This window comes from Apodemus sylvaticus, chromosome 4, assembly GCF_947179515.1.
Source record: "Apodemus sylvaticus chromosome 4, mApoSyl1.1, whole genome shotgun sequence".
NCBI classification, from domain to species: domain Eukaryota; kingdom Metazoa; phylum Chordata; class Mammalia; order Rodentia; family Muridae; genus Apodemus; species Apodemus sylvaticus.
The window spans coordinates 14,016,577-14,039,801 of NC_067475.1; the positions used below are offsets into that span (position 1 = coordinate 14,016,577).

At 38.3% G+C, this 23,225-nt stretch overlaps 1 protein-coding gene across 2 annotated transcripts in view; it reads left to right on the top strand.

The window, feature by feature from the left end:
* The window catches only part of Prkacb (protein kinase cAMP-activated catalytic subunit beta), an 85,664-nt gene that overhangs the window by 24,644 nt on the left and 37,795 nt on the right, over positions 1 to 23,225 (top strand). Inside the window, exon 1 of one of the 2 annotated variants that reach the window (XM_052178976.1) lies at positions 9,836 to 10,107. The exons of the other annotated variant lie outside the window; for it this stretch is intronic. Within the exon in view, the coding sequence (XP_052034936.1) occupies positions 9,921 to 10,107 (187 nt within the window). The 5' untranslated portion in view covers positions 9,836 to 9,920. Of the gene's footprint in view, positions 1 to 9,835; positions 10,108 to 23,225 lie in introns of those variants that run through there. 2 annotated transcript variants of the gene reach the window in all.

Genomic DNA, 23,225 nt, shown 5'->3' on the forward strand with positions numbered 1-23,225 from the left:
AATCTGTATACTTAAAGTATTGTATCTGAAAACCCTTTAAAACCTAGCTCCTTCTGACACAGTGCTGCACTCTCCCCAGGCATTAGCAGTCCTGAGATTTCACCTGCACCAGTCTGCTCTGCACCATGTTTCTGTGTTCTTCCCAGAGGCAGCCTTCCTCTGGCAACCCTCCTCTTCTATGTACTCCTCATGACACACAACTGCATCTCCCTGTGACTGCCAGGGGAGCTCCCTCCCAGCTCTTTAGGCAAGGGGTGCTTTGTCCTCCATGTAGTGTCCAAGTCTGATCGATTCTGGGAACCCCTGAAAACAAGTCCGTGTGGCTCCAGAAGCCACCACTACTCTGTGGGGCCCTCATGTGGGACTTGATGAAGCACTTGCCTGTACTGCAGACCTCATAGCCTGCCCCCATCAGCTGTCCCTCCTGCACCCTTCCTTCTGGCCGGCTTATGTGAATTGCTACTGTTGGCAGATCTAGTTTTAAAATCAACCATTTTGTCTGTATAGGTTTGTTTCCCTACCTGAGAGCTGTTAGTATCTGCTTTGGTTTCGGTTTTGTTTTATTTCCAGATGAAAAAATAATATGAACTACATGCTTGTGTCTTAGGTATCTGTTTAATGGTTTTCAGTCTCAGTTTTCACTTTGATGTTGTACTCAATTGAGCAAAACTTAGCATTTATGTTTTCTAGGCTCTGTAGTAGAAATCCGGAAAGCAAAGATGAACACATCTGTTGTAAACAGTCAAGTGATATTTGAAGAAAAATATAGTAAGCCTTATTATACCCTCTCAATATAGAAACAACTTTTCTTAGTAGTATGAACTTTTATCAAGGATTTCACCTTGCTGTTACTGATAACAGCTACCAACCTTACCAAATATAAAATACATTAAATTGTGTAAAATTTGTAGTAATTCTCCAAGGAATTATTAGTAGATTCAGATACAATATTGGAGTGATACAAAGGATGGGTAGAACCATATTTTTCTTAGTGTTGTATAAATAGGCTTCTTGGAGCAGGAAGGTGGAGATTAGTCTTCTGAGAGTATGGTCTTTGTGGGAGTTTTATAACCTGATTTGTGTATGTGAAATAATGTTCTTGCGTATTCCTAGCTCATCTTTGTATAAGGGTCTAAATTTGTCTTTTTTGTCTGTTTTCCAAGTCTGCAGAAATAACAAAAGAATTTTGTAGTTTTGAATTTCAATTCTACATGGCCCCATTCTGCCACCTTCTGGTAGACTTCATTTCTCAGATGCTATATGCTGAATGTCATGACATCTAATTATTCATATCATGTTAGCAGATTCTATTTGGGGATAGGGTACTGCAGATATCAGTCACTTAAGCTGTGATCTCATTCTCACCGTGAGCCTCAAAGCCTCAGACTGACATCTGTTTCTTAGTTTTAGATGTGCTAAATGTTACGGGACGAGAATACATGGTGGTATGTGGCTGCTTACCACAGGGTACAGTGGGGCTGTTTATCACACAACATGTGCTCATAAGTACGTTTCTACCATGCTGAGGTTCCTTCACTTGTTACCTGATATCAAAACTCTCAAATTTATTATCTATTTATAACAGTCCAAATACAAACAACTTGGAAAGTAATAAAGAAATTAAAGTTGATAAAGCAGTGCAAAATTCTAATACAGAAACTAATGTTGTATGTGGTAATTTTTTGTTGGCACTTTAAAATGAAATGAAAATAAAATCAGAAAATCTTAATGCTTTTTATCCCTGGTTTTGTGGGACCTTGATATGTTTTCAAATTTCCAAAGTATTTCTAAGTTACTAAAAACATTATGGAAAGAAAAGTTGGGGGCTTAGCTCCATGATTGGAATATATGTCTAGCAAGTAGGTAGACTAGATAGATGGAGGGAAGGAGACAGGGAGATAGGGAGAGAAAGAGAGACTTTTGAAAATACTGTTTGCTTATTTAAAATAGATAAATCGAAAATAGTGGAATGCAGTATCCTAAAGTACTCAGAAATATATTTGCTATACTGAGGACCAATAAATGCCCTATAGGGGCTGTGCAGATAGTTCACTCTATCAAGTTTGAGGCTATGACTTCAATCTCCAGAAAGAATACCTTCAATGATTATCTTGTTCCCCCTTCTAAGTGGCGGAACATACTCTGGCCTTTCTTCTTGTTAAGCTTCATATGGTCTGTGGCTTATATGGTGTGCATTCTGAGCTTTTGGGCTAATATCCACTTATCAGAGAACATGTACCATGTGTGCCCTTTTGGGTCATTCTCACTCAGGATGAAATTTTTACTTCTGTCTATTTGCCTTCAAAATTCTTGAAGTTGTCATTTTTAATAGCATTCCACTATGTAAATATACCACATTTTCTGTATTCATTCCTCTGTTGAAGGACATCTGGGGTTGCGTCCAGCTTCTGGCTATTATAAATAAGGCTGCTATGAACATGTGTCCTTGTTAAATGTTGGAGTTTCGTTTGGGTATATGCCCAGGAGTGGTATAGCTGGGTCTTCAAGTAGGACTATTTCTAATTTTCTGAGAAACCACCAGATTGATTTCCAGAGTGGCTGTAATCCCATCAGCAATGGAGGAAAGTTCCTGTTTCTCCACATCCTTTCCAGCATCTACTGTCACCTGAGTTTTTTATTTTAGTCATTCTGATTGATGTAAGGTGGAATCTCAGGGTTGTTTTGATATGCATTTTTCTGATAACTAAGAATGTTGAATTTTCTTTAGGTGTTTCTTGGCCATTTGAGAGTCTTCAGTTGAGAATTCTCTGTTTAGTATTTTCTAATTGGGTTCTTTGGGGTTTTTGCAGGTTAGCTTCTTGAGTTCTTTATATATTTTGGATATTAACCCTTTATTGGATGTGAGGTTGGTAAAGATTTTTTTCCCAATCTGTAGGTTGCCAATTTGTCCTATTAACAGTATCCTTTGCCTTACAGAAGTTTTTCACTTTCCTGAGGTCCTATTTGTAAATTCTTGATCTTAGAGCCTGAGCCATAGGAGTTCTATTAAGGAATTTTCCACCAGTGCCAATGAATTGGAGGGTTTTGTTTGTTTTTCCACTTTCTCTTCTATTAGATTCAGTGTATCTGGTTTTATGTTTAGGTCCTTGATCCACTTGGACTTGAGCTTAGTGCAAGGTGGCAAATATGACAAAATATCTATTTTCATTTTTCTATATATAGACTACCAGTTAGATCAGCACCATTTATAGAAGAAGCTTTCTATTTTCCATTATATGTTTTTGGCTTTTTTGTCAAAGAGCAAGTGTACATAAGTATGTGGGCCTTCAATTCTCTTCCATTAATCGACCTGTCTGTCTCTGTACCAATACCATGCAGCTGGCTTGTTTCCCTCATCTTGATTTCAAATATCGTTGTTCAATAAAAGGGAAGCATGGGCCTTGGAGCAAGTGCTGAATCTAAGATTTGGGCAGGGAATATGTGAAATGAGCTTGGGGTGCTTGATGACTAGAGAAAGTGAGGATGTGTTTAGTTAGACATGTGCATGCTTGAGCATACATACACAGATGAGGCACATCACAGGGACACAGAGGCAATCAGGAGAACTTCCGGTAGCCACAGTGTGAATAAATTATATGGTGCTGAATTAGAGCACAAGGTATAAATATGTGAGTTGGTGACTGAGTACCTTGATGGGGGCAGAGACCTGTACTATCCATATAGAAGAACTACACTTGGCCCTCAGGATGTGGAGTGTCTGTCACTTCCTGAGTTCTGTGCATAATCATCTCTTTGCACAGAGTGCAGTATGGAAAGCTGGGTGACAGAAGTGTTCGAATGCTCAGTACATGAAGTGTCAGTACATGAAATGGTCAGTGTGTCTGCAATGATGACTCATGTTGAAAACACTGCCAGTTCTAGCTGAGGGACATTTTATAGTGTAAGTAACCGGTGCTTCCTAAACTTGTGAGTGGGGCAAAAGGAGGAAAATCTAGAGATTGTCTCAGCCAGAAGCATAAAGAGACATGGATACTAAATGGAGTGTGGCATCCTAGGGGGAATCCTGGAGCAGAAAGGACATTATGTGAAACCAGTGAACTGGTTAACCTTAATGTGTCAGTATCGATTGACTAATTATAAAAAGCCACCACATAAAAGCAAGCTGTTGTAGGATTTATGCAGCATTGTATATCTCAATGTGTTGTACAATAAAATCTTAGTTTAATGAAAGAAATTCTGATATGTGAAAGTCTGCAGAATGCAAATTATCTGCTTTGTCAAAAGCTCTGCTTGCTGTGGACTTTGAGTGGCAGGAGGGAGAAATGGTAAGAAGCTGGGGAACAGTCATGAAGGTGATGGCTCTCTCAGCGTCTTCACTGGGCCTGGATCTCTTGTATTTGTACATCAAGACAAATGAAGCTAGTGCACTCATCTCTAGATGAATGAAGATGGGTAATTTCTAGTTTGTCAGGTCTATTCATTAAAGCCTAAGGAGAACAACAGAAAAGAAATTGTAGACCTAAATCCAATTTTGCCAACAATTACATTAAATATAACTAGTCTTTACAAGATCCAGAAATGTGCTTTTTTTCTTGTCCATTGAATATTTTGGAGAAGATTTTTTTTTTTAATCAGGAAAACTGGGAGAATATACCGTATAAATACCGTTACACTTAATCCTATCTTGACAAACAAGAATTACCTAGGTAACAAACCTCTTATCATGTTTTTGAGGTAGGTCCTAATTGAGTCTATGCAGTCCCCATCAAAGTTCCAGGTGGCATTCTTTAAAAATTAGAAAAAACAATGTAAAAATGTATATGAAACAAGGCAGGGACTAGACAAAGTGGGCCTTAGGAGAATAAATGCACATTGGAATTTACTTCAGCTCTAAAACAATGAAATACGTAGAAAAATATATGCAGCTGTAAACTTATATCAAGTGATGTGTTTGTTCTTTCTCATAAAGAGCTTAGTTTTTGATGTCTGTGCGTGTTTATAAGTGAGTGTGAGTGTGAGCATAGGCTGCGGAACTAGAGAGAGCAGGAGCTGGGGAGATGTGGAGAGAAGAGAGGAAGAACAATATTGCTTGAGAGCACAGAGGAGATGAGGGAGCACAGGAACAAGATGGGGTCAGGGTGTAGAAGAAGATGGGAGAAACAACAAGAACAAGGTTTGTTTGAAAATGCCATGATGAAACCTAATGTTGGAGATGCTGGTTAATTTTGAAATAAAACAGAGAGCAAATAAGTAAGCCAAATCCAGGCTATAGAAGCTAGTAAACAACAGCATTGCATTAGAGTTCTCTAGAGAAACAGAACCAATATAAAGTGCACATATATACTTTAAAGGGTATATGTTTGGCTGGCTTCTACTTCAAAGTTCAAAGTGTCTTCTGAGATTCATCCAGTCACTTAATTGTAATCCTCAAGGCAAGACAGGAAATCCACTGGGCAGACTCCAAACTCTGCATCTCCATCCAAGTCTGATGGCAAAGTGGTCTTCAGATCTCCAACTCCTTTTTCATCTTTGTTGACTGCAACAAACTTCTTTCTTGTGAGTTGTTTCCACTCCCTGTTTTCCTCAGCAGCTTTCCTCAGCAGATAGCCCGTGGCTCTGGCATCTTGAACATCTTGGGGTCTCCAAGTCAACTTCAACTTCACAGCTTGTTCCAATGTCTAGGATCCACACATGATCTCCTGGGCTCCTTCAAAGGGCTTGGGTCACATCTTTAGCTCTGTCCTCTGTTGCACTCTAGGCTCTGGTTGACTCCACTCCACTGCTGCTGCTGTTCTTGGTGGTCATCCTGTAGTACTGGCATCTCCAATATGCTGGGGTCTTCTGCTGCAACTAAGCTTCACTAATAGCCTCTCATAGACTCTCTTCATGGTGGCAAACCTCACCTTCTTTGCATAACCTCTCCAGGCCTTGTCTGTCAACTACAACTGAGGCTGCACCTCTACCAGTGGCTTCTCACATCTCAACTCTCTTGATGAATGCTATGCTGAAAATCATAGACATTCAGTATGACAGGGAAGGTAAATGGATAGCATAAATCTGTTCAAAATGATGAAATCTACATATAAAATCCTAAGAAATGCACACAAACAAGGGAGGGACTAGTAAATTAGCCTGTTAGCATTCGGTGATGGTCTGTGTATGCTCGGCCAGGGAGTGGTACTGTTAGGAGGTGTGGCTTTGTTGGAGTAGGTGTGTCCTGTGGGTGTGAGCTTTAAGACCCTCATCCTAGCTGCCTGGAAGCCAATTTTTTAGCAGCCTTCAGATGAAGATGTAGAACTCTCAGCTCCTTCTGCACCATGCCTGCCTGGATGCTGCCATCCCTCCTCCCACCCCTATGATAATAATGGACTGACCCTCTGAACCTGTAACCAGTCCCAATTAAATGTTGTCCTTATAAGCGCTGCCTTGGTCATGGTGTTTGTTCACAGCAGTAAAACCGTTAACTAAGACACACACACACACACACACACACACACACAGTGCAGAAAAGTAATGGGATGGGAGTTAGAAGATTTACACTGTAAGATTTTAAGTTGTGGCAGTTGTGCAGTTTCCAAGTCAGCATGGTATGTGAAGGACCTTGACACAGTTGATAAAATAAAAGGCCAGGGCCCAGAAGTAGATACACATATCCAACCACTTGTTTCAGTCAGGGCAAGTGAAGTTTAATTGTAAATGGATATGCACATTGTTGTAAATCTACACAATGGAATACTTACTAAAAATGTGAGCTATTCAAACTATGTAGGTAAGTGCCAGTCACTGTGCTATACTACATGAATTTCACTTGCTATGTCAAGCCATATTTGAGTAACAAGGTCAAGGTTGTATCATTTGTCCTCCACGTGAAGGCAACGTCATTACATACTAAATATGATTCTATGTCTTCCTTAACCTTTAGACTTCTGTACATAATTTTGCTAGGCCCCAGTGTGCTTGCAAGCATAGATATGGACATGAAATTGAAAGGCTTCAAGGAGACTGACCACCTGAAGGAAAGAGTACTATGGCAGAATCTCAGACCCTTGGCAGCAGGTCCAGCAGCCCACCGTGCCCACCACTTTCACCTCCCTCCCCATCCATGAAAAACTGAAACTGATGAACGGTGCTTCTGGAGTGTCAGCTCGCACAGCCCCAGAGCTGTCTCCTCTTCCTGAAGTGGGCGTGATCAGATGAGCATGGTGCCATAGTCGTGCCTTCCAGTGCTCAGGGACTCTGAGACAAGGGGTCTCAGATTCCAGGCCAGCCTTAGCAACGTAACAAACTCCTGTCTCAAAATACAGTGTCTTCGTCAGTACAGTACCTGTTCAGCATGTGTGAGACCCCTGGTTGAATCCCCAAATAGCATTGTGGTGGGTGGTGGGAATCACATAATACTGCTGATATTATTCACTTGAAAAGACTTTATGAGTCTTAATATCACAAATGCAGAACTTATATATGGCAAAGTACTTAGCAAATATATTGCTAATATTTGCTATTAAATATGTATATGTATGTAAGCCTGTATACTGTGTGTGTGTGTGTGTGTGTGTGTGTGTGTGTGTGTGTGTGTGTGTGTGTGTTGCATCTCTTGGCATTCAGAGCAAATTTACCTCCAAAAACTGCGGTTGTTTCTTGTAATTCCAGTTTAGTTGGAGCTGCAGTTGTTTCTTTCAGGCAGTAGATGCCAGCAGAGTTCTTTTAAAATAAAAACCAAGTCCCTTGAGCAGCGCCATAGCAACAGCATCCTAGTCACATTACTACAGACAAATATTTTAAAATGAAATATTCTATGTTCTGCAGGGTCTTTTGAACAAAAGGAACCAGTTTTATTACCACCACCAACAAAAACCTATCAAACATAGCACTTTCAAGATACTCAGTTTGTTAAGTTTACTTTTTTTGCTATAATGATTTTAAATTTTATGAACTTTAGTTAAATGAATCCCAATTGTTTGAATGTGGGGCTTTCTGTATTTAAGCAGCATCAAACATAAGTCTGGCTAGATGTCTGTTAAAAAACATAATAGCTGAACTACTATGTTTAGTAATGTGTGTCAGGGGCCGCCATGGGAATCGGGGAGGCCCGTGCAGCAGATATGAATGCAGGAGCGTTTCTCAGAATTCTACACTTGCACTTAATGAGCAAATAAGAATGAAGACAGACTTTGATTGTAGAAAACTATGAAAAATCCGATAATACCACTTCTGCTATTAACTGTATAAATTACTTAGTACTTACTAGTTTATTTACAATTAGAGTCCTTTTGTTAACAATAATGTTTTCTAGTATTTGGTGATTTTAGTTAGACCTTTGGGGTGCTAAAAGTAATACTTATATGTTGTATTAATCTTATAATAATATGTAATAATATGCATATATGTAATCATGTGCTCATGGATTCAAATAATATGACAGGAGCACAAGCTGGTAAACAGGCAGTATGTGTGACGTGATGAGGGCGTGGCAGCAGAGTGCCTGCTTTGCTGTGTGTCCTGTAGCAGTGCTCTGCTGACCGAGTGACTGCTGAGCATGCCGGTGAGCAGAAGGTTAGCTGAGAGCCAGTCGGGAACTGAGCGCGTCCGTCTGCTTCTTGCCTGCTGGTCACTGTGCTCTAGACACATTTAGACACTGCAGGCTTTCTATTTGACAATTTTAAGAGCTCCACATTTTAAGGGTGAAAGGTTAGTCATGTAGGGCCTACTGTGTACTTGTCTGTCCTGGTTAGATTACTCCAAACAGAGCCCTGCAGGCTTTTATGTGGCAGAGCTTTCTGCTCAAGGCTTCCCCGGCAGGCCTGCCTGGGAGCCCGCAGGTGTGCTGCCTACTTAGACTACGCTACTGCTTATTTTATTTAACATTTTTGTTGTTATTTATTGCATTAAAATAGTTAACAGGAAATATGAACTCAGATATATTTCAGAAAGACTTTTTAAAAGTCTTTCCCTTTCTTTTCCCTCATTTCCTTTATTTGAACTTCCAAAGAACCATACATTTCTGACACACATGATGTAAAGATGCAAATACTCAAAATACTTCTTAAATGCCACCAGTACCTTTATTTTGCAAACTGGACATGACTTTCTTTTAATTATATGTGATGTTTCTAAGAGATCATTAAATTAGAAGACCAAGGAAACAGCAGTCCTCTGTGTTAGGAGCAGCCAAATGTCAGGGATTCTTTTCTTTCAATGAAAATTTCTTGGCTAATAGCCTATTTATAAACTTACAACTTTTAGTTACCATATGATTTTATAATTTAAATCTGATTTTTTTTCTCATTCTTTCCAAATATTAGAATGCTTTAAAATGTACTATTTATAGGCAGGCACATATCTAAAAATAATTTTTAATAGGCGGTACTGGTATGCTGTTTCTATAATTTCTATATTATTAACTTTGAGTGAGTTAGTAACTTTGAATCCTTTGAAATTCTGAAATTAGTTTAGATTTTTTTCTTAGCTTTGACATGCTATCCGTTGATATCTTTTCATACTAATTTTGATGAAAAGTTAACTACATAAAGAATCATAAAGTCTGTATATCAGCTGACTTCTTATAAACTAACTCTAGCGTGTTACTGTTTGGCCTCTGGTTATTTACATGGGCTTGTAATACATGTTTAACTAGTTTTCCACATTTTCAAAAATACTTTTTATCCTTCTCTATAAATGAGTTTTTATAGTTACTGTGTTCATTCTCAGGCATATTAATATCAGAAAACTCGAACCTAGAACCTTTAACAGATATTGCAAGTTTTAAACTATGCATCTCTAGCAGAGATGAGAAAGGCACACTAATGTACTGTTTTATATTAACAGGAAACAGCAGCAGTAGTGGTTTGCAAACCCTGCTGACAGGAAGTTTAATACATGCATAGCTCTTAGCTTCTTGGTAGGAAGTTGAGCTCCTTCTGAAAACATTTGCAGTTACTTCAGAGTGTAAATGCACCCGAATGGCAGCTCACAAAGAACTGTCCTGTGGCCAGCACTCTGGCACGCCCACCGCCCTCCAGAAACTGGAGGGGTTTGCTAGCCGACTGTTTCACAGGCACTCCAGAGGCGCCACACAGGATCAGAGGGCAGCTCTGGAAGATGACGGCCTTCGGGGCTCTGAGCACACTGCTGCGTGGGACAGATCCTGTGAGTGGTTTGCTTTTGTTTTTAAACTGATAGGTTGTAATTAGCAGCTTAAGTACTTGGAGTTTTAGGATCAAATGCCAGTTTTGTCTGTTTTTTGATTTGCATAAGGGCTTTTTTTCAAGATGGTGAGAAAGTTCATAAAAAATAAGTTGAGCTGTTTTGTTCTTTTTTTTTAATTTTAAGAGTACCTAGGTCAAATATCAATTACAAAATATCAGTGTTATTCTTACATAATTTCTATTATATGTCATGTGTTCTAAAGTATAAATAATGATCTGCTTACTTTTAAATTTCTTTTATTTATAACTAACCTTATGTTTCCAAAGTGAAAAGAAACATTTATGTACATTTGTATTAAGTTTGTCATCTTATTTTAATGCATATGTAAGAGTCACTTCAAGACTTAGAGACAAGGCCTTCTGAAAAAAGCACATTATTAATCTATGTAAAATTTTACATATGTTACATGATGAATATCAAAATCTTTCATACTTGTATTTTATATCATGTATAAAATAGATTAAACAAATTCTGTAATGTATTTTTTATCTTTAGGACTTGTTAAAATGTTCAGACTTACTGTTTTGCTAAAATGATTTGGCATCTTTGGCAGGAAGATTAAAGGCTGAGTTTTCACATAAACAGCAGCAGTGGTAGTGGTGGTGCGTCCATTCCCCATCTTAGCTTTGACCCTTCCCAAGGAGCATGCAGTGTGACTGAGAAGCAGCCATTGCCCTTGGCATTATAGCCTTTTCTACTGCGTTTACGTCCTAGTCTCCTTGTATTCATGGATTGTAAAGCAGTTAAGTAAGAGAGCTTATTTTTAAAATAAAATGTTCTTATAGATGGCTCTGGGGAAGCTCAGGCTACTGATTTACTATGTCAGAATTGCTTTTTAACTCCTCAAAGCTACTTTAGGAGATAGAAAAAAGGGCATATTCTTGTACAAAACAGTTTTCATTCAACATACTCTATGTGTGAGTGTCTGTGTGTTTGTATGTGTGCATACGTGTCTATGTATATATATGCATATGTGCACATGTCTGTGTGTGTATATATATGTATATATGTGTGCACATGTGTCTCCGTGAGTCTGTGTCTGCTTCTGTCTGTATCCTTGTGTGTGTGTGTGTGTATGTGTGTGTGTGTCTTTATCTCTGTCTGTGTTTTCACATAAGATCTCACAGTGCAGCTGCTGATTCAAGGAAGTAGACCCTCCTGCCCAGCTTCCTGGGTGCTAGGATTCTAACCCTGCACCATCATGCCCAACTTCTCAAAAAGATCACATTACTTCAAGTTAGCTTCACTACCTAAGAACTTAACACACAAGGAGTCTCATAGTTGTCACAGTGAACCATGAAAAACTGGAATAATGGCTCAGTATTCAACTTGTGTGACAAAGTCTCCATGGCCTGGTCCCTGCTTTGTAAATTGTAGTCTTCTAACCCTTTTGGAGATACCTTTGTGTTCTTTAAAGGTATTTTTAATTTTAAACGAGGACAGAGTTGATTTTCTGCTTTGGAGTGAGTATAATGGAATTTAATCATTGGAGGTTCTGTTTGACCTAGACTAAACAGGTTGTAAGTGTACAAGACCTATATACTTTCTGAAATATTGTTAAGTGCAGTGGCAGAATACAGTTTTGTAACATAATTTCTTCTAAAAAATTAGACTTTAAGAAATACTGTTTTTGTCTTTTCTTTTGAAAAGACATGAGGATCATGGCTTTAAAACCCAATTATGGCCAAACATTAGCATTCTGTGAATAATGAGCTTGAGTAAGAAATGGCTAAGGAACAACCAACGTTCAATGAGTGTTCCTCCACCCTCTTCTCCTTTTCATATCCTCAAAATAGTCTAATAAGCACTGTGATTTCATGTGTGAGGAGGAACACAGGAAGCATATGCTCTGTGTGTCGATGCCCAGGAGGAAACACAGGGAAGAGAAACCGTGATCCTGTCTTTTCTGTTTTCTGCATTTATTTATTTGCGTGATGAAAACAGTTCTGTATTCATTTATGTATGTGCTAAGGATTGGAGTTTTAATGAATACTTGTTTGGAGTAGTGGGTGGAAATGCTTAAGTGTAGGAACCAGAGGACAGCTTGTAGGGGTCGCTTCTCTTCTTCCCGGGTAGGTCCTGGGGATTGAACTCAGGTCACCAGGTTCAGGGACGATCAGAGCCATCTCACTAGTCCAAAGAAGAGCTCTGGACAGTGAGGAGTTTTCAGGCATTGTTGGATTATTGGAAGCTACTAAGTGAAGTTTACATGCATGGGGGTTTTACCAGAAAATGGAAGGCTGTGTCTCCTGACACCCCAAGGGGTGCTGTATCCCAAAGTGCTAAGTGTAAGTCACAATTTAAAAATTAGGTACATGGACTTGAGCAAAGATTGAAGGTTACTTTAAGCAAATGTAGCTTTGGTTTTTGAAAAGGTGTTTTGGTTTCATTTTGTTTTGTACTGTGCTCAGGCTATCTTTGGACTCAATATGTAGCAGCCCGTGCTGGCTCCCACTGGCTGCCATGCTCCTGCTTGAACCTGAGAACCATAGGTGCCCCTTCCTTCCATCAGATGGCAGACTGAAATGTAATAAACTTTAATCAAAGTTCTTTTCTTCTCCAGGGATGTTTTTGTAGGAATAAATATAGAACATTGGCTACAGAGTTGTTTCTAGAGATTATAGCTTTCACTTTCAAATTAATTAATAATTCTTGATTGATAAAATACATCATAGCTATCTATTTCTATGCACGCTTAAGTAACAGCACAGAGGAATTCCTTTTGACATGACTCAGAATAAATGGGTTATTGGCATTCTTTGAATTGTCTTCCTAGAACATTTATTGTATTTTTCTTTTAAATACTTTTTATCATATCACAATTGCAGTTATATAAAACTGAAAGTAATCGAAGGTTTGCATGTTGTGAGCCATTGATTTTCACACACTTTAACAGCATCTAGGCTGCAGCATTTTAAAGAGCAAATGTGTTAATACCTTACAGCACTTTACCTAAACTTCCCCAGAAAGGCTTGTCAATTTCTTTTGTGGATACAAGTTAATTTTAGTGAAGTACACTAAATTACACTAAATGCTGTAATGACTGAGGATATGCCTTTCCTCAGAACTCGGCAGCTCATATGACTGTAATAGACTATCATTTTTATCCTTCTGAAGCTCTTTAAACCCAATTTGTTAGTCTGTTGAATTTCTGTAATTGTAACTTCTGAATTAATTTTTAATCTTTCTAAATTCTGCAACTATTTTATGATCTCATTGATTATAATCAATTTCTACTCATTAGAAAAATATTTTATATTTATTATATCATAGTTTATAAACTGATTATAGAGGCCAGAGAAATGACCCAGAGTTAAGAGCACTTCCTCCTCTTGCAGAGGACCTGCCTTCAGTACCCAGAACCCACATGACAGTCCACACCTCCTGTAATTGCTGTTGCAGGAGATCCAAAGACCTCTTCAGGCCTTAGGCATCAGGCACACATGTGCTACACATACATTTTTGTAGGAAAACATTCATACACATGATGAAAAAAGAAATCACGTTTAAAACTATGATTGTAAAGATTCCAAAGATTATGATTATAAAGATTCTGGGGGGAAAAAAAGATTCTGGGGGGAATTAGAAATCAGAACCAGTAGCATCCAGAAGCAGTGTAACAGTACTCAGAATGTTGGACTGTAATAGCAGAAAGCCTGTGGAGCGTCTTTATCCCTTTCCCTGTCCCCCCCTTTCCCCTATGGCTGTGTGTGTGATGCTGGGAGTATAATTGAACAGGGTGGGTAGGCGCGTGATATTTCCAGCCATATTAACATCATTTTTTTAAAATGGGAAATCATAATATAATGACACCTTAGATAAAAGAGCCAAAAGAATCTGTAGTATGCAGTCAGGATAATTTAATTGCGTAGTCTTACAAAGAAGTGCATATAGCTAGCATGCTTTGTGCTTGTTTGTGTTCGGTCTTTAATTCGGGCTAATGTGATTAAAACTACAGCAAATATGACAGTTTATGATAACCTAATAGTGAAATCCCTACTTGACCATATTTGTTCAGGATACTCTGATGGGAATTTCCTTTTGCAGTTTCTTTCTGTGTTAAGATTTGCTCATAGTAAATATGTCTTTCAGATATTGGCTCTTAACAAGACTGTCAAAGTACCCCGTTCCTCCACGTTTCATTCTCATTGAAGCCCACGTCCTTTCTTCATGTTCTGACCATCCTCTGCTCACTTTAGTGAGACTTAGTTTATGATGGTAGAGCTGTGTTTCTTTTCGTCCTTGGGTTGTGTCTGTCTGTGTGGTTTGATTTTGAACTCTTTAGAGACATAAAGAGTTCATTCTGACACACTGTTCTGAGTAAATGCTTTATTTTATATCCTTTAGACTTATGCTGATGGATTCTTCTAACTTGTTCTTTTATGGTGTTTACAGTTTCTTTGAAAGGTTTACAGATATTTAGTAAAAATACCAAAATACTCACCCACCCCTAACAAATACTGTATCCTCAATGGCCAGGCATTTAAGGGCCAATGCTACATTCCTATTATACGGTCTCTGAATCCAGATGGAGCTGAACTCTCACTCTTCCCTCAAACTCATAAATACTCAGCTACCTCCTCTTTCTGTTAAGTTCTTTTTCTAGATGTTTTACATCACTGGAATTGTACAGTATGTAACCTATTGGTTTTGTGTTGCAGAATATATAAGTAGTTGCTTCCTATTTATTGATAAATAATCCTTTGTTGTGTGGCTAGAATAGATTTGCCTTGTCTGTTCTGTGATTGACTAACAAAAGAATTATTTCTAGACTCTGACTATTTGGATAATGTTATGATAAACATTTAAAAACAAGTCTGAGTGAACAAGGTTTTTAGTAAATATATAGGGGAAGACTGGGAATAAAATGATTGTATCATATTTTTATATTTTGAAAAGACAGCCAAGGCTAGAGAGATCCCTTAGCAGTTCAGATGTTCTTCCAGAGGTCCTGAATTCAATTCCCAGCAACCACATGGTGACTTACAACCATCTATAATGGGATCTGATGCCCTCTTCTGGCGTTTATGAAGACAGTGTACTCATATATGTGTGTGTGTGTGTGTGTGTATGTATGTGTGTGTGTGTATATATATATATATATAACAAATATACGTATACATAAAATAAATGAATGGTTTTTTTTAAAAGAAGAAGAAACAGCCAGCATACTTTCTCAAAGTCGCTGCCCTGCTCTACCCTTTCCCTTGTGCTTGAGAGGAGTGGAGTTCCTTCACATGTTCCTCGGGACTTGGTGTCCTCAGTCTTGTGGGGTAGATCCAGTTTGAACTTATATTTCACAGTAGGTTTCAGTCTCTGTGTCCATAATATCTAGTAGTATTGGTTATTTTTACAGTCGCAGAAGCCATTTGTCTATCTGGTTTGGACACGTGCATATTTAAATATTTTGTCTATTTTTAAAATTAAAGTGTCTTCTTTTTATTAAGCCTTAAGAATCTATTATATATTCTGAATCCAAATTCTTTGAAGAATTGTAACTTGCAAGCATTTGCTCTCAGCTTCTGGCATGTCTCATCCTTCCTTAGAATAATATCTTTGAAGGAGGAAAGGTCACCACTTTAATGAAGTCAGTTTTATCTTCCTCTTCCTTTGTGTATTGTGCCTTTTGTACCAGGCCTTAGTAATCCTTGTCTTACTGAAACCCATTCATATTTTTAATTGTGCTTTCTCCTATGGGCCTATTTTTCAGTTTTATATTTATTGTGAAGTATGAGCTGATACAGATTTTTATATGAGTATTTGGCTTTTTTATTTTTATTTATTTTATTTCATTTTATTTTATTTTATTTTTGGTTTCTCGAGACAGAGTTTCTCTGTGTAGCCCTGGCTATCCTAGAACTCACTTTGTAGACCAGGCTGGCCTCAAACTCAGAAATCTGCCTGCCTCTGCCTCCCAAGTGCTGGGATTAAAGGCATGTGCCACCACTGCCCAGCTGAGTATCTTTTATTAGTTCATTTTTTTATGAAAACTTCCCCCCATTGAACTATCTTAAGTCCTTTGTCGGAACTCACCCATCTCAAGACATACATGTACCTATGAACCCACAGCTCTGTTTCAGTGAACGATGTATATTTGTTCTTACGCCAACCACACTGGTTTGGTCATTACGAGCTTTGAAATCAAGCAGTGTAATTTCACTAATTTTGTTCTTTTACCAAAATTACTTTAGCTATTTTGAGGGCTTTGTCATTCCATATAAATTTCTGAATCAACTTATCATTTTCTAAAGAAAAGCCTATTGAATTTCTCTAGATATGGTATGGGATTCATTGATCAGTTTGTGAGAAAGTATCATCCTAATAACAGCCTGTCCCGCTCCATCTCTTTAGATTTGTTACGTCTGTGATACCTCTGAGTTCATCTCTGAGTACTTTATTTCTACTAATGCTTTTGTGAATGATATCATTTCTTAATTTCACTTTTAAATTCTTTCCTGCTTATTTTTTAAATTATTCTTAGTAGTTTCTTTTTATAAATTTAAAATTCTCTTCAGATTGGATCATGTTGTCTTCACATAAAGCTTGTTATGTATGGGAATGTCTTTAATATTTCTCATTAGTTCCCCTGGCTATGCAAAGTTTACTCAGATGAGTGCTTTGTGCCCCTCTTATTGGAAAAACAGTCCGTCTTTCACTGTCAAGTGCGATATAACTTCCTGGAATTTTCTCTGCACATCATTCTGAGAAAGCCCCTTCTACTCTGAGTTCTTGAGAGGATTTTAAGGCTGCTGGAGCTTTATAGCAGGCTGCACATGCTGGTGGTCCTCTGGTTTGTCCTTTGTGCTACTAAAGTATTTTATTCCTTTGCCTTCAACATGGAGCTGTCTTGTCTTCCTGAGGTAAGCCTGTGCAGCCATGGGGTATAGTGCCTTCAGCAGACTTGCAGGCACTTGGGTAGAGATCTCTGCATCAGTATCTGTGGAGTATGCTGCTTTGTAGCTTTGTTTAGGTCTTTGCCCAGTCTTGTTTTCAGCCCGCAGAAAATGAGTCACAAGTGTTCTTTGCTGTTCTGTGTAATTCTGACTACTCTGTCCTGTATAAAATTGGTTTTGTATTTGATATCTTTATAGTATTCCTTTGTGAACCCATTTGGATTTGAGCTTTTAGTTATGGGAAAACCTTTTATCTATTTTAATAGTTTTTAAATTTCTTTTTCTTTTATGTGTATTAGTGTTTTGCCTGCATATATGCTTATGTGAGGGTGTCAGAAGCCCTGGAACTGGAGTTACAGACAGTTGTGAGCTAACATGTAGGGCCTGGGAATTGAACCTGGGTACTCTGGAAGAGTAGCCAGTGCTCTTAACCACTGAGCTATCTCTCCAGCCCCTATTTTAATATTTTTATGTGCCAATTCAGGATTTCTACTTCTCTATGAGTTAGTTTTGGGTAATTCATAACTTTTAAATAATTTATCCATTTTTTCTGATTGAGTTCTGGTAATTTGTATTTTTTAATAATTTACCTAAATCATCTTATATGCTTAGCATGAAATTGCCAATCATGTTTCTTTGTAATCTTTTGTCGAGCCTTTTGTCATGATACTCTTTTTTTATTCTTTAATTCAGTAATCAGTGTTTTGTCATGAAAATGTTCCTCAGTATTTGTACTTCTCTATTATTGGTAAGATTTGTAATTTTCAATCTCTATCACATTTTCAATTTTATTGGTCATTTCTTCCATTTTCATTAGTTTCAACAAAATGGGAGAAATGACCACCTTGGGACCTGCTAATCACCCACAGTTGTCTGTTTCCACAGTTGTTTCACAGATGGTAGCACAGTTCTTACTGTGAGGTTGTGGAACCTCATGGACATGGGGTCCATTCAGCCAGCATGAAGCCTGGGAGCATACCAGAAACGGTTGTAGGTTGTTTCCTTGCTATACAGAATACTTCCTTATTTTCCTTGGGATTTCTTTGTGATATAGTATCTGAGGATTTGAGGATTTCCCAAATTTCTCCTGTTGTTGATTCTTTAATTATGCTTTAAAAAATTATTGAACATGTGTGTGTGTGTGTGTGTGTGAGAGAGAGAGAGAGAGAGAGAGAGAGAGAGACAGAGAGAGAGAGAGAGAGAGAGAGAGAGAGAGAGAGAGAAGGAGGGAGGGAGAAAAGGAAGGAGGGAAAGAGGGGGAGGGAGGGAGGGAGAGGGAAAGGTATGATATGTGCATGCCATGTCACAGATGTAGAAGTAGAGGACTGACCACCTACAGGAGTTGGTTCTGTCCACCCACGTTGTGGGGCCCGGGGATAGAACTCAGGTCGTCAGGCTTGGTGCCAGATCCTTTCACTCAGCCATCTTGCAAGCCCTTAATTATGCTTGATAAGAGAATGTATTTTAAAAGATTGAACAAGCCTTTTGAATTAATTAATTTATTATTTTGTTTTACATATTAATACAGAGCATTTTCATGTACATTGTAAAAGAATAACATTCTGCTGACTTTTAGCACTATATGTGTATGAGTTTTCAGTGTCATTGTATAAGTTTGATTTATCCATATTCACTTCTGTCTACTTTTCCTATGATTTATTAAGAAAAGAGCCTTGAAGCCAACTCTAACCATGCTTTGCATCACTGAGTGTCAGTGAACAGTGAACCTCCTCTGTGGTAGCAGCTCCACTAGATCATAATGGAGTACAAGCCTTCGTATTGCATAGTGATGCTATAGCTGTGCTAATTCCATAGGTCAGGGCATTGTTCATGCCTTTATAGAAATACTGCCATCCACGAACTTATTACTCTGATAGCTGTATAAAGGTACACCACATAGACCATACATAATGCTTAGTAATGAGAGGAAACAGATTTGTTGCTGGCTTGTGTGTCTTTGGTACCATACTATTTAACATTGTTTTAGAACAGAGCCTTCTGTTTATATATTAGAATGTTTACTGTGAAGCAGTACATCAAGTTCACGCTTAAACTGCATTTGTGCACTGCATCATTTTCTCCAGTGTTTGACTCAGTCTCCTAGTGTGCTTATCATGCACCTTCAGCATGTGGAATGTATGACCAGTCTTCCCAGGAAGCACATGACTGACCTGGGGATGAAGAAGGCACTAAGGTGCATGCATCAGTGAGAGCTGTTGCTTGTTTGCTGGGCATGTTCCATTCTTTTCTAGCTGTGATCTGTAAGGACAAGGGCACAGAGACAGAAACTATGGAAGGGTGTTCTTCTTTGGAAGCAATGAAATGAGCAGAGATTCCAGAAAGACCTCTCTAATTTATGTAAGACAAACTTCTCGTGATGATTTGCACTGAAGACCAGGTGCACAGGTGTATCCCGTCAGCACCATGGGGTTCACAACAATCATATTTGCAAGGTAGAAGCCCGGCAGTAGTGGTATGCGCCTGTAATCCCAGCACTTGGGAGGCAGAGGCAGGCGGATTTCTGACTTCAAGGCCAGCCTGGTCTACAGAGTAAGTTCCAGGACAGCCAGGGCTACACAGAGAAACCCTGTCTAGAAAAAAACAAAACAAACAAACAATAAATAAATATTTGCAGTGTACAAAGGGAAACATGGATTTACAATAATGTTGGATTTTCTACTAGCTCTGGGTGTTTACATGATTAGGAATCATTATTCATTACAAAATTAAAATGGGTGGTCTCTTGAGTCCTGTCTTCATAAACATGAAGCATTAGGGGAAACCCTCAGTGAGCTAATGTGGAGGGAAATTGCTTGCCAGAGCACAGTTGGCCTGCACCTATTATATGCTTATTTATGCCATGGGGTCCACTGTGGAGATGTCTGCACAACAGAACTGCTTACAGACACATCCTGTATACTGTATTCCTGCTTCAGACAACACATGGTTGCACAGTTATTAAATCACCTACTTCTCTTTCAGTTTTGTCAGTGTCTGCTTTCTTACAGTAGGAGCTCTTCCGTTCCAAACAGGTGCTACATTTCCAGCTGTGTTGCTTGTATATTGAATGGTCTTGGCTTCTTGAATATATATCAACAAAGTATAGATAGATACTCCCAGTATCTTCTAGATAGGTGTGGTGATGTGTCTCCCTCCTTTCATTTTTCCTGTTTGTGTTTTTAGGCTTGGCATCTCTTATAGATGACCCATATTTGAACCTTGTTTTTAATCAGGTTGATAATTACTACCTTTTGATTTGTAGTTCTTTTATTACATCTAATGTAATTGTTGATTCAATGGATTTATACCTTGTTTTATTCTTTCCTGTTTTATAAATTTTGTTCTTATTGTCTCTGTTTCCCTATTCTAATGTTTAATTTTTATTGAGCAAACACAAATTATACTATTTGAAAGTCTCTGTTGATTTTTTTAACTGTTAAAATATTTTTCTTAGTAGATGGTTTTTGGTGTTTAACGATTTTATCTGATAATCTATTTTAGGATATGATTGACATAATTCTCTAGTTAAATAGTACTTCTTTGAACCAATAAATGTCTTATCTAAATATGATTATTATCTTCGTCTATATTGCATCTATACATTTTTAAACTCATACCTAGCAGTTTAAGGTTTAATACTCACCACCATATATGCAGCCATGTATGTAAGACTATGTATAACCTTTATATGTGTGTGTGTGTATATGCATACATGTAGGTATATACACATATGATCCTTTTTTTTTTCTCTTTTGGTATTCATTGTGCCTTCCTGTCAGCTTACCCTCTAATAGCATTTCATTGTCATCTGAAAACCCCATTGTGCATTTGTACTTAAAACACATGTCCTCTACTGTAAATTTTTCTGGAGATGCTCTATTTTACATTTGTGGATGATCATTTTCCTGGATATACAGTTATTACTGGGCAGTTTTGTTTCTTGTTTCTTCTAGCATTTCTATATATCATTTCACTGTCTTCTGTTTACTCTTAGTTCTAATAGAGCAGTTAACACTCATTGCATTGTTTTTTTCTTTGTACATTAGTACTGATTTTTCTCTTGCTACATTTAAGATTTCTTCCTTTGTTTTCATTGTTCAGTAACTTGAATTTGAAGTGTCTAGGTGTGGATGTCTTTGTGTTTGTCCTAGTTAGCATTAGCTTAACTGTTAGCTTCACCTTGGTCTTGGATTAGGGGTTCTTCTTTCAATAGGGCATTGTCAGTCACTGTTCTTTTAAACAAGTCTCCTCGCTTTCATCTTGTTTCCTATTAGATGTATGCTGGGCTTCAGATTGAATACCCGTCTAAGACTCGCACTTTCCTTGGTGTTTATTCTTCGTATTTACACATCTATCTTCAGCTAACATTACAGGGTTAGATCCCATTTCTGAAATGGGATGTTAGTATTATAGCGAATTTAAGTTTTTATATTAATTTGTCAGATCTCTACATGTTATTTTTTCATATTTCTCTTTTCTGTACTAAAATTTCCATCTGTATCATTCTCATCAAATCTTTAAACAGTTCTTTATTTCATCTAACATTTTACTAGCCAGTTGCAAATATATTATAAATTGTACATAAATCCCATTTCTGCTTATTCTTCTCATGAATGATGTGTGTTTGGGCAAAAAAACAAGTCCTTAAAATAAGGTATTTGTAATAACTCTGTTTAATCTTTTTCCTCCAAGGATTGGTGTTTTTATTTCATTTCCAGCATCTTTAGTCCAGTTTGTAGATTTAGTGTCCATTATGCTGGTGGGCTGTGTGTAGATTGGGAAGCACACATTTGGTCCATCGCAGCTTTAAATTTTGGATCTCAAATGGGGCTCACAATGCCCTGTGGAGCCATTTTCTGCTGAACCTCTGTCTAGACCACCAGTCTGCTGCCTGCCTCTGCTCAGACATTAGGCTAGGGGAGCTGGGCATTCATTTCCCTACTAATTCCTTCTACTTCACTTTTTTTTTAAACTGATAGTATTACAGTGTAGTTTGGGGCCTTCTCTGACAGTGCAGCTGTTAAGCCTTCCAGACCAAGCTGGAGGGATCTGAGCAGACAAGAACACAGACTTGATCTTCCTCCCCAGAGGCCAGTGGTGCCTCCTGACATGCTTCTTAGCTGTCTGAGATGGCTCTGTACCAGAGCAGTGAAGTCCTTTCTAGCAGGTGTGCCCAGCTCTCTAGCTGTTCCTCAGGGGTTTGCTGACTGCCTGTTCATCAACCCTGCTGAAGCTCTGCCTCACAGACACGGGTCTCTAGTCCCTTCCTGTCACTAGTGCTGCAAATCTCAGGTTACCGCAGCCCACTCTCGGCCCACCCTGCCTCCCCACCTTGCCATCCAGACAGTCCTCAGAGAACTGCGTAATGGAAGGAGTGCCACTCCTGAATAATGATTACGAGTGAATTTGTTGTGTGTGGTCTTTTAAAAATAATACCTGGGTAATTTCAGATACTTAATGCTGAATTTAATGGAAATTTACAAGTGCTAGTCCCTGATTTTCCTTTATAAAAGAAGATTATAAGATAGCATTAATATTATAGTTCTCCCATGATACAGAATGTTTAAATAGTTAACATTTGTGCTGCAGTATAGCTTTTGGCTCATGAAAAATGAAAGCTGTCAGCGATCTGGGCAGCAGAATTCATCGCCAATAGTCACTAGCACCAGCACACAGCACTTGAGTCTCCCTGCAGCAGCAGCAGTAGGAGCTGCTGTAATGAAAGGCGTTTAGGCGCAATCATTCTGCTCTCGTTCCTCGCTGGATTCACCATGGGCTTGTGTGAGTATGTGAAGAAAACAGCATTCTAAAGATATTTTTGAAAGGTGTATGCTAAGCTCAGTGCTTAAACGGAGAGAATGTGGTAATTTAGAGATCATGTTTCCCTAAAATAAAAAGGTATTTTATTTGCTTTAGTTGGTTAAAGCTTCAGGGAAGCTACCTCTTGGTTAGAAGGAAACTGATAATGCTGGTCTAATGTTGCCGTGGTAACAACTCATGCTGATACGATTGAGAATATACATCCTGGTTTGCATTTTCTCTCTGCCATTTTGAGTTATTCTAGAGGTATATGAGGGAAGCTAGGATAGCTAGCTGGGAAAAAACCTAAACCTTGTTACATAAAATCTGGCATTCTTCTCTTATCTAGTAGTACCTCCTACTGGG